We start from the raw sequence: 12,588 nt of genomic DNA on the forward strand, positions 1-12,588 counted from the left end.
AACTGCTGCCCCAAACAAATGTTGCCAGCTCCTACCATGATGTCATGCTCTCCCAGGCCTGTGTGTGAGCAAGGGTATGTAAACAGCCCCTGAACTATTTTTGGGACTGCACGATTTGGGCTTGCAGATGCCCCGTGTCAGCCATATGCGGCTGGCATATTAATAAGTCTCCTCCTCTAATAAAACTCTTCAAAATTCATCTGGATTGGGTGTCTCTTACGTGAACTGGGAGGTACAGTGCCTTTCAGAATCTGGGGTGTGGTACTTTATAACATTTAAACAGTTGTAAAACATAATTCAGCTGTAAAAAACTGGCTATACTCTTTGTAAGGGCCATCAGTTAAGTGATTAAGCATCAAGGCACCGAGTCACACAGGACAGCTGACTAATGCACATCTCTAGCACAGCGTGGCATGAAGCAATGCAAAGATGTTGCTATCCGAAGGGAATTTTGTCAGTGTTCCCAATGTCTGTCATATATTTTGCAATTATAAAACAAGTATGGACAAACAAGGCAGATTAATATCTCTGAACACTAGGATCCAATTTATCAAAAAAAAAAAGTAAAGTGAATGCACTTGTTAAAGGTCTAATTCACTACCATGATAGTATACCTCAAAAGATGGTCTCTACTATAGTTCCAAGGAAACAAAGAAAGATTGAGAAATTGGCCACTTAAATGAAAAGAAATGGCAGATCTTTAAAGAATACAAACACAGATAAATTATAATTGATGTTATTCAACTGACTTTCTCCCAACTCAATCTATAATAAAAGCTAAAACTTCTGTAACACTCATTATGTGTTAAGCATTGTTTTAGGCACTTTACATAAAATATATTTAATCTTCAAATCTCCAATGTATAGATAAGAAAACTGAGGTATACTGATGTTAAGTACTTTGCACAAAGTTCACTAAATAATTCAAAATCAAGTAAACTGGTTCCTCAGTCTACACTCTCAATCACTGTGCAAAACTGATGTAATGAGAAAAGAAGGGCCGGTGTTCCAAGAACACACAGGAAGGTAAAATCAACAGGAACAGTGACACAGAATAAGTACGAATAGTAACACAGACTAATGTTATAGACTATATTATATATATGACAGTAACAACATAATAGTTCATCCTGTGCAACAAGTTAAACATAGGGAGATAAAAGGAGAGTAAGGTAGATAATAAGGACAAATATGCTACAGGAATTCAGGATTCAATGACTACTGATGCCTAATGAAAGAAAATGGATGAGGTACAAATATTAGGCATCAAATATCCAGTGTGCCTGTTGTCTGCTGACCATGATCTAGCTGATGAAAAACCAGAAACATATTTGGGAAGTTCACAGAAATATGAACTAGCCCTGTATTTACGCCAACAGCCTCTTTACCAAGTCCATCTCCTACTCCTGAGTTTCTTCTTTCCTAATCTATTTTCCAGAAACACATAATTCTCCTCATTTACTATCATGTAACATCCAAAGTCCAACTATTATTATCATAAACCCTCCACAACCTGGATTAATTTTTTCTGCAAACTTATTTTATTTACAATATATGTATGTAAGCAATATTTAGAAAATATGTATATAAGCAAATATAAGTTCAAAAAGTGTTCAGAAAAAAGAAAGCTCCCTTCCAATCTTGGCAAATAAGCAACAACCATCCACCCTCCCTAGAGGCAACTGATAATTTCAGTTTGTGCATCCTACCAGTTAGTTACCCTATGCACGAACAGGCATAATTAAACACACAGGAGGATATCATACATATTGATTTGTACCTTGGTTCCCTACCCCACAAGTTATTTTGACAGTCGTTTCATATCTGTACATAGAAGGACTACCTCATTTTTGTGCTTGCACAGGATTTCAACATAAGGATATACCATAAATTATTTAACCAGTCCTTCCTGTCTTTCACTGTTAAACAATTCTACAATAAAATAAATACCCTTCTTTGTGCACCACTTTTCACATAGGCAAGAATATCCCTAAATATATCTACAAAATGAAGTGTTACGTCAAATCACATGCATTTTCATATAGTTATGTAAAGCTAAACCTCTCTCCCGATAATGCCACTCATAATCTCAATTTCTTCTCTTAATGTTCTGTTTACCTTCTTTTTTTTTTTTTGTATTTTTCTGAAGCTGGAAATGGGGAGGCAGTCAGACAGACTCCCGCATGCGCCCGACCGGGATCCACCCGGCACGCCCACCAGGGGGCAATGCTCCGCCCATCCGGGGTGTCGCTCTGTTGCAACCAGAGCCACTCTAGCGCCTGGGGCAGAGGCCAAGGAGCCATCCCCAGATCCCGGACCATCTTTTGCTCCAATGGAGCCTTGGCTGCGGGAGGGGAAGAGAGAGACAGAGAGGAAGGAGAGGGGGAGGGGTGGAGAAACAGATGGGCACCTCTCCTGTGTACCCTGGCCGGGAATCGAACCCGGGACTTCTGCACACCAGGCCGACACTCTACCACTGAGCCAACCGGCCAGGGCCCTGTTTACCTTCTTAATGTAACTGAAACCCGGCTCTTCCCTGAGGTCCTCTGACATCCTGTGTTCAAGTAGGCCCGTACACGAAGTCTGAGCTCCATTCTTCCAGCCATTTTTCCTCTCTCTTCCTGAAAACCTTCGGGCTCAAAAGCTCCTGTAATGTGTACCACTCAGTACTGCTCCCTGTTACCTCTACCAACGCTGAGTTCTTAGACACTAGCTTTCGGCTCACCTTCCAAACCTACTCTTGCCATAATTCTTATTTCAATAATAATATACATAGATGACTATTCTAATACTCTGGTATACCAGCTTCTTGACTTTATCTTTCCCAAAGATTTTTCTTACTTTGCTCACTTGCACTCCCCCTGGCCTCTGCCCTCAGGATGCTGGTTGGGTGCCTTACTCTCTTCATAAGGCACATATGAAAAGCAGTCAATGAACAACTAAAGTGACACAACTATGAGTTCATGTGTCTCATCTCTCTCCCTTCCTGTCCCTCTATCCCTCTATCTCTCTCTTAAAATACATAAATAAATAAATAAAATAAAGTTTAGTAAAAAGCAATCCTTATAATTGGCTTCAACAACAACAAAAAAGTATAATTTGAACAGTCTCATCAAACTATGGCATAAAAGAAAAGGCACCTAAATGTAGTATCTACATTAGATTAAAACTTCTAAAAATGTTTATTATTAAAGCCAAGTAAGGCAAGACAGTAATAGGCGTAAGAAGAATTCCTTTTATTTTTTGGGTGTCTCAAAGTTAAATGTTTTCTGAAATTTATACAAAGGTTTCAACAAACCCCAAAGGGATTCATAGAACAGAACTCAGGAGCCATAATAGCTCAGTTGTCATTTACTAGCATTATGTTCATCTTAAACAGGTTAGAAAATTTCTCTTCACCTCAATTCTTTATCTGTAGAATAGGATTAACAGAAATGCCTTACTCTACAGGGTTTATATAAAGATTATATGAGTTAGTAAATTACTTACAATGTTATATAAAATACTTATAATAGTGTCTGAAAAAAAGTAATCAAACACCAATCACATCCCCAGTGTAGAGACTGAACTAGCAGCAATGAATGCCACAACACACATTTTCTAATTATAGATTTATTAATGTCTGATGTAATTCTATTTCAAAAATTTGAGGAAATATAATAAAAAATATATATTAAAATAACCTCTAAACTACAAATGGAATGTATAAGAATTTAAAACATAACAAGTATGAAAAATTCAAACCAAGATTTAAAACCATTCTTCTCTGGTGGCTACTGAGTAGCTAATTTTTTAAAAAGTGCAAAAATGACATTACTACTATGTGTGTAAGAGGAGTTCTCTATGAACGTCACTGTAAGCACTAATTTCCATGCCTATTGTCTAATTAGCTGAGATACTGTCAAGGTAAACAAATGCTGCCACCTTGTGGACTTATGAATATAGTATTAAATAACCCAAAATTACCCATAAATAAAGGGAGAAAAAATTTAAAAGCAAAGTTTCTAATGAGATCGGGGGTGTTCAGGGTGGTATGGACGTAGACAAAAGCAAAGTTTCTGGTTCAGCTTTTTATCTCAGTGAGATTCTCACTGCAATAAATGACCAAGGGTATATATACTTCTTGAAATTTTACAGTAAGAATAATTTCTTCTACAATATAATGAAATAATGCAACAGATTCAACATATTTAATGTGTTTTACACCTGTCCCCAAAGAAACTCTTCATTTAATGTTTGATTTTCAGAGTAATTAAAAGCCTTTAAAGTAAATTTATTAGCAATGACGTGCTGAATGTGAGAAACTAGGAAAGGCAAAAGAAAATCAGTGGTTCTGTGAAAGTTTCAAAATTTCTTCAATTCTTTGGATAATATTTTCCCTTGCTGCTACCTACTAGTCTTCATCTGTCCTGCCTAATAAACTTTGAATATTAGAAATTTTTTCTTTCAGAAATGTTATTAAGATTACTGCCTGATTATATTTACATGAAATACTTCAAAATCAGTGAGAAGGGAAGTAGAACGGTGATTGTCAGGACAGGCAGATGGGGGGAACAAGGCGTTATTTTTTAAATGGGCACTGACTTTCAGTTTTACAAAATATCAGGTATTAAGGAGATGATTGGTGGTGACAGTGGCACAGTATCAGAAATGTATTTAGTACCACCGAACAGTAGTCAGTTTTATGTTATGTGTATTTTACCATAAAAAAAACCATTTTGGAGAAAAGAAAAGATATCAGATCAAAATCTGTGGGATGCAGTTAATGCAGTGCTTAGAGGAAAATTTATAACACAAATTATCTACAACAGAAAATATTTTAACTAAGGGCAAATTAAACCTAAAGAAACCAAAAAATTAGGAAATAAAGTTCAGAGTAGAAATCAATGAAACAGACAACAGAAAAATGTAGAGTATCAATAAACCAAGAGCTGGTTCTTTCAGGAGATAAATAAAATTGATAATCTTCTAAGACAGACTACTAAGGGTGGGGGAAAAAAAAATGGGAAACAAATTTCCAATACCAGGAATGAGAAAGAAAACACCATTACAGAATTTAAAGATATTAAAAAAAAAGAAAGAAAAAGATATTAAAAAGATAATAAAGGAATATTATAAACACTCATATGCAAATAAACTCAACAACCTTAGTGAAATGGACAAATTCCTTGAAAAACAAACTAAAAATAATGCTCAATCAAGAAAAAATAGATACCATACATTAAAAATTAAATTTGTATTTAAGTCTCCCTCAGAGAAAACTAAAGGCTCAAATTGCTTCACTGGTGAATTCTACAAAATATAAGTAAGAAATAATACCAATTCTTTCCAAACACATCCAGAAAACTGAAGAAGAGGAAGCACTTATGAGGATAACATATCTTGTCATCAACACTCTCAAAGATGTTACATAAAACACACTACGACCTTATGAGATGGATACTACTAATCATCCCATTCCAGAAGTGAAGAGACTGAGGGCTAAAGAGACTCAAAACTGGCCTACTAAGGACAGAGAACTGAAAATTGGCAGGCAACCTGCCTTCACAACATAGACTCTAACCATAATATTGCTTCTTGAATTCAATTAAACTCTAGATACTTTTGCAAAAGAAAACAATAAAGATGCTGCCCAGGACTTACCTAGAGACTATGCTGGAACCATTATAGAGATCACTAGCATATGAAAGGGTAGCCAAAGGTCGTACTGAATTATACCGAGTAAACTTGGACAAGCATTCCTGAAATTCATCCAACTGACTTGCTGTTCGACTGTCATCTACATAAAGAAAACAGAATAAAATAAATGAACTGCAACATCAAAGAAGAACATCCACAGGTTAACAATATTCTAAATACAAACAACAATTTTTAAACAGTATTTTTAAAAGACTTATATGCTCAAATTAATTAGCCAATCTTTCAACTTTAATAAATATTTCTTAATGATTCCTTAAAAGACACTGTCTCTTTAAACACTACTAAAAATAGCCCTGGCCAGCTAGCTTAGCAGTAGAGCATCGGCCTGGCATGTGAAAATCCTAGGTTTGATTCCCGGCCAGGGCACACAGGAGAAGTGCCCATCTGCTTCTCCACCCTTCCCTCTCTCCTTCAACTCTTTCTTCCCCTCCTGTAGCCAAGGCTCCATTGGAGCAAAGTTGGCCCGGGCACTGAGGATGGCTCCATGGCCTCCACCTCAGGCGCTAGAATGTCTCCAGCAGAGACTGAGCAATACCCTAGATGGGCAGAGCATCACCCCCTGGTGAGCATGCTGGGTGTATCCTGGTTGGGCACATATAGGAGCCTGTCTCTCTGCCTCCCTGCTTCTCACTTCAGAAAAATACAAAAAAAAAAAAAAATTACTAAAAAATACTATATATTCTTTTTTGCAAAGCAATAATTTCTTGGAAAAACAAAGACAAGTACCTCTAATCAAGAGAAGCAAACTCATTTAAAATAAAACAAAAATCCAATAATAGACACAGTGAGGGTAAAGATAGTACATATATACTGGATAGGGTATTTATTAGTTTGAATAAACGTGTAGGGACACATCTTCATGCCCATGTTTATTTACCTTCAAACAAAATAACAATTTAGACAAAAATAATTGCCTTTTTTTTTTTTTTTTTTTTGTATTTTTCTGAAGCTGGAAACGGCGAGGCAATCAGACAGACTCCTGCATGTGCCTGACCGGGATCCACCCGGCCGCCACCAGGGGGCGATGCTCTACCCCTCCGGGGCGTCGCTCTGTAGCGACCAGAGCCACTCTAGTGCCTGGGGCAGAGGCCAAGGAGCCATCCCCAGCGCCCGGGCCATCTTTTGCTCCAATGGAGCCTCAGTTGTGGGAGGGGAAGAGAGAGACAGAGAGGAAGAAGAGGGGGAGGGGTGGAGAAGCAGATGGGAGCTTCTCCTGTGTGCCCTGGCCAGGAATCGAACCTGGGACTTCCGCACGCCAGGTCAACGCTCTACCACTGAGCCAACCGGCCAGGGCCAAATAATTGATTTTTAAGTTTAAAAAAATGTAAACTATTAATGCACATAATACTTTTAAGTGTTTCAAATCCAATTACAGAAAGAGTAAAAAACTGTTAAGTTATTAATTCTCAAAAACAAACAATGTAGCTCAAATATCTAGGTGGAATATGGAAAACAATACTTCCATCCAACAGAATACTGTACAAATATGATACTTTGAGTAAAGTCTATTTCAGCAAACTATCCATAACTAAATTATGTGGAATTTAAATCAAATCACTGTTTCAATTTATGAAGGACCTGAGAATACAGACTAACCTATTCTCCAATCTAGAAAAAGGCCTAGAGTAAGAGCATGAATTTAAAAAAAAAAAATCACTTTTTCAAAACTAAAGTTTGGACTTGTATTTTCTTTTCTAAAAAGTGAAAAATAAAACACACAATAACTTTAGTTAGCTTCTTAGATTGAAATTTGAAGTAAGCCTGTTACAATACTGTGTTTTCAGACGATCTTCCTTATTCTAAACTCACACACACACACACAGAACTTTTTCAAGGTAACTTTCATCATTTCCTCTGAAAATAATAGTAGGCATAATAAAATTAATATACTATATCTATATAAGAAACATTAACTCAAAAGAGTTACTATACTATATAGTACATAGAAAAGTATTTTATTTGGAGATATTAGATTATTTCAAAGATAATTGCTGACAATAAACAATCATTATACAGGGTAGACAAAAGTAGGTTTACAGTTGTTTGTATAAAAACTAATACAATAATTCATAAAGAATGATAAAGAACAAACTCCGTTGTTTTGTGTACTCAACAACTGTAAATCTACTTTTGTCCAACCCTATAAACAATTACTTGAAGAAACTAAACTCTACCCCTGATATTTACCCTTTAAATATAAAAGCACTAGCTCAGCATATTCCTTAACAACCTATCTTAAAAGGCTTCAAATTGTAGTGTTTCTATTCTAAATACAGCAAAAGGAACAAAGAAGCATGCAATATCCTGTTACTGAGATAAAGCTCTTGCTACATAAAAACTATTCTTAAAAAATTCAACAAATTATGAATAAAACATGGCTTATTGAAAAAAAATAAATCAACTGTACTACCAAGTGGTTTGGATGTAACAGTTAATTGGTTCTCAAAAAAAAAAAAAATCAATTGCCTGACCAGGTGGTGGCGCAGTGGATAGAGCGTCGGACTGGGATGCGGAAGGACCCAGGTTCGAGACCCTGAGGTCGCCAGCTTGAGCGCGGGCTCATCTGGCTTGAGCAAAGAGCTCATCAGCTTGGACCCAAGGTCGCTGGCTCCAGCAGGGGGTTACTCGGTCTGCTGAAGGCCTGCGGTCAAGGCACATGTGAGAAAGCAATCAATGAACAACTAAGAAGTCGCAATGCGCAACGAGAAACTGATGATTGATGCTTCTCATCTCTCTCCATTCCTATCTGTCTGTCCCTATCTATCTCTGCCTCTGTAAAAAAAAAAAAAAAATCAATTATCACAAAGTGGCTTGGATAACTGTTAACTGGTTCTTTTTAAATATAACACTATTATTGTAAGTTATGTAATACAATAAATACTTAACTGGAAAGGCAGTTACTTTAGATATTCATTTTAAAATTGTTTTGATGCTAATCTATTCTTCCACATTTTGACATCATTCTCTAACCAGATAAAATTCACAAGCTTTCAAACATGTGTATTCTGTTAAAAAGACCATAATCCCTTTCTAGGATAGCTGGAATTCTGGCCATCATTTCCCCACTAATTACATTAATAACTACTTTGAAAAGAAGTTGTAAAGAAAGCACTAAAAAATTTTATTTCAGTATCTGGCAGTACAGGAATTTTATTTCACTGATCTGCTCATAAAAAGGTAGGATTTTATTTGCTTGGCTGGTTTATGTCCAAATCCATACATATCTGCTTACATATCACCTCTCCTGTCCTAATTACAGATGAGTTCGTAAAAGTCTATTTATTCAGTGTCTCTTCTCTCTCTTCCAATGCTTCATAATTTATATTTTCTTTCAATTACAACTGAGAGCCAAGGCATTAACTTCTTAATCTTCATCTTTCATTTTCATAGTTGGTAATAAAAGTTGGAGAAGGGAATTATGGGGTGATTCTCATTTGAAAATATATAAAAGAATAATCAAACTTTTAGGAAGCCAAAAAGAACTTCATATTCAGCAATATCATTAATATAACCAATGTGCACATTTGATAAGATAGCTTGAGATCCCTAAAAACTACGGACAATGTGTATTAAGTATAATACAGCCATGCCCACAAAAATAAAAATCTAATCTTGCTTCTGGTCTTAACTTTCCATTCAACCTTCCTATAAAGCTATAACCCCAAAATAGATTAAATTGGTTTGTGATTATCTTACCATCCCTTAGCATGCTTATGCTGTTAATTACTTAAAATTTATTAGTAAAAACAGCTTACCTAAATCTCTCTTTCCAATCTCTTTTTTAATGTCTGCCACTTAACCTGTGGCTATATTTTAACATTGTACCAACATATGACATCTGAAAGGGCTAACATAAACCCTCTGTCAATAAGCATATAAGTCTAAGACCACTTTCAATTCAACAGCTTTCTGTTGTAAATTATAGACTATTACAGAGGCTCAAAAAGGGACTCGATTCACAGGCAAAAAAATAAAAGCACTCCATCTGTACAATTGTTGATTGTTAATTTCAAACACATTTATCAACAAATCTTGGTTTCCTCCTCCTCTTCATAGGGAAAATGCTATATTAATCTAATATATTTTTCCCTCTACAACCAATCCTGAAGCATATTTAAAGATCTAATCAATGTGTAAATTACAATATAAACATGCCTACTTAAGAGAAAACCAAGACCAAATTTTTAACAACTAATAAAATATCAGACATTTTTTTTCCCCTTGGGGGCCCTCATTTTGAGCAGGTATACTACTAATGCCATCACTTAACTGAGCATTCAACTTATATCAATCATTAGGAATTATATGCATCACCTAAAAAACTTAAAAATAACAATAACAACAAAAACTTGTAGGGGTGGTATCAATGCCCCTACTTCTTTGGTGAGCAAAGATGCCAAAAAAAGCTGGAGATCAGGGATCTAACAAAAATATCCTATGCTATCACATCTGTGTCTTTGAGTAGTTATTTTTTCTACTTTGAACATGTTTCTGCTTACCTTTTATAGTTCATTAATACCAGCCTTGACTAAACACACCTCTTTAGAAATCCCGACAGTGATTATTCCCTCTTACCTTTTCCCATTTTCCGCTTGGCCTCGCCTTTTCACTCCAAAGCTTGATAGTGTATAGTGTTCTCTGTTCTCATAATACTCTTTGCATATTTACATAAATATAGCATCACATAGAATTATTTACCTGTCGCTCTCTCCCACGAAGTTTATACTAATCCTGGACAACAAGAACCAGTTCTCACATCCTCTTATTCTTAGCACAGCAGACAGTGCTTAGAATTTAATACATGTTGAATAACAGAAGGCAAGCAAATAGAACTGATTTTTGCTAGCTAAATATTAATGGCTGATTTCTTAAACTTTATACAGCTTATATGATATAAAGATTAAAAATTCCAAGCACAGAAAGAGAACAAAACCAGCTATGGGAAAGCAATGTTCTCTAAGATCTAAGAAACTACAAAATGTTCTGGTAGACTATCAAAACTACACACATTTTTTCTTTATAAATAGAACTTTCCATAAATCCAGGATAGAAAGCTCAAAATGGATCTGAAATAAAAATATGAGATATTTTAAGAAGCCCTAAGTGTGTGTACCTGAGATACAAGACATCCTTGTAGAAAAGTAACACTGCTCTAAGTCTTCAAAATGAGCAGTGAGTCGTTTTCGTCTTGAAGCTAATGTGCTGTTATACCAAGGCTGTTTCTTTGTCTAAAATGATACAAGAAGAGATATTTGTCACTCAAAAAACTCCATACTTTTTTTCTGTACAGAATAACTAATTTCACAAGTTCATCACATTAAAATAATTACCAATGGTATAAACCCATACTTCTTTAACACATTTTTCCATTTTTGATTCAAAGTGAAAATGGACTCTGAAGGCCAATTTTATAAAATAAGATGAGAAGGTTCTTTCTTTTTTTTTTTTTTTTTTTTTTTTGAGAAGGTTCTTTCAATTCTCCAAATTAAAGATAAAATCTATTATAGCTGCCACTCGAAGATTTAGAATTTTAATACACAGAAATTGTTAGAAAACAATCATGAAAAAAACTACTTTTTCATCATCCCTATATTGTACCTTGTACCACTTTGATTAATAGGAACAGTGCTAGACTGTATAGAATATGCATTTAAGTTAAAATTATTAGATTAAGGGGCAGTAATACTATGTATGTACTAAATAGTTTGACATATACAATACTTTAGAAAATCAGATATATATGGACAAAGACAACAAACCTGTAATGTACTGGCAAATATAATTCCTATAAAAAAAATACAGCTGACCCTTGACCACCACAGGTTTGAACTGCACAGGTCTACTTATATGCAGTTTCTCTCCCCAACAGATATTGTAAATGTATTTTCTCTTCCTTATGATTTCCTTAAGAACATTTTCTTTTCTCTCTTTATTCTTTGTTCTTGCTTTATTATAAGAATAGAGTATATAATACATATATAAAATGTGTGATCCCCACATTGTTAAAGGGTCAATTGTATATAACATTACCCACATCAAGTTAATTGAAAGGATAAGACGATTCTTCCACAATGGTTATTATCTATTATGCTTGAGGCATATAAACAAACACAAAGACAAGATATAGGAGACCTTGAGAAATGACACAAGTTCATTAATAACTATGCCACAATTGGAAATGTATTTAGTAGGGAATATTAAGGCATTATTATGAACAAAACACTGCCATGAACCCCAGCTAAAACTCCTAGTTAAAACTTGGTAGGTATTTTAAAGCAGTGCTTGAATCATAAGAAAGATAATTTCCAAAGGCATAATAGATAACTAAACAGGAAGATGAACTCACAGAGGCAGTGGTAAACAAAACACAAAGGTGCAGATGGGGAAAGAGGAAGAGAACACCTATGCGGGGTAAATACCTTCAAAAGGACAAGTACTAGAACTGAGATTTGGAGACTGAAAAGAGAATTTGCAAAATGGAATATAAATCTGAAGAAATTACCCAGAATGAAGGATAAATGTCAAGAAGACAGAAAAGCTGAAAGAGAGCAAAGAGACATAAAAGACATGAAGATGTAAATACTGCAGCCAAGTCAAATTCAGCCCCCTGTACTCATCATATCAGCGGGCTGACCCAGATAGCTGCTACAGCAAGCTCTACTGGTCATGGGCTCTCTGGGTCCCTGCCCTGGGACCTGGGACCTGGGTATAAGTTTGGCTGTGGGCATAGAGGGGAAAAAAAAGATGTAAATACTCAAGAGACTCAGAAAAAGAATAACAGACTGAAGAAGAAATAAAGAATTGATGTTGACAATTTTCCAGAACTGAATATGGACACAGAAATTCTGTAGTTAAGTAACACATAAGGAACAAACTATCAGTATCCTG

At 35.4% G+C, this 12,588-nt stretch overlaps 1 protein-coding gene and 1 pseudogene across 3 annotated transcripts in view; one reads left to right on the top strand and one right to left on the bottom strand.

Moving 5' to 3' along the window:
- Window positions 1-12,588, bottom strand: part of COP1 (COP1 E3 ubiquitin ligase) — a 145,088-nt gene that overhangs the window by 57,345 nt on the left and 75,155 nt on the right. For all 3 annotated transcript variants that reach the window (XM_066261207.1, XM_066261208.1, XM_066261206.1), the window contains 2 exons: window positions 10,814-10,928; window positions 5,644-5,779 (listed from right to left, as the gene is read on the bottom strand). In XM_066261207.1, the coding sequence (XP_066117304.1) occupies window positions 5,644-5,779; window positions 10,814-10,928 (251 nt within the window). The remainder of the gene's footprint in view (window positions 1-5,643; window positions 5,780-10,813; window positions 10,929-12,588) is intronic.
- On the top strand, window positions 12,284-12,430 carry LOC136327480 (small nucleolar RNA SNORA5; annotated as a pseudogene).

The sequence above is a fragment of the Saccopteryx bilineata genome, chromosome 2 (assembly GCF_036850765.1).
Source record: "Saccopteryx bilineata isolate mSacBil1 chromosome 2, mSacBil1_pri_phased_curated, whole genome shotgun sequence".
Taxonomy (NCBI): domain Eukaryota; kingdom Metazoa; phylum Chordata; class Mammalia; order Chiroptera; family Emballonuridae; genus Saccopteryx; species Saccopteryx bilineata.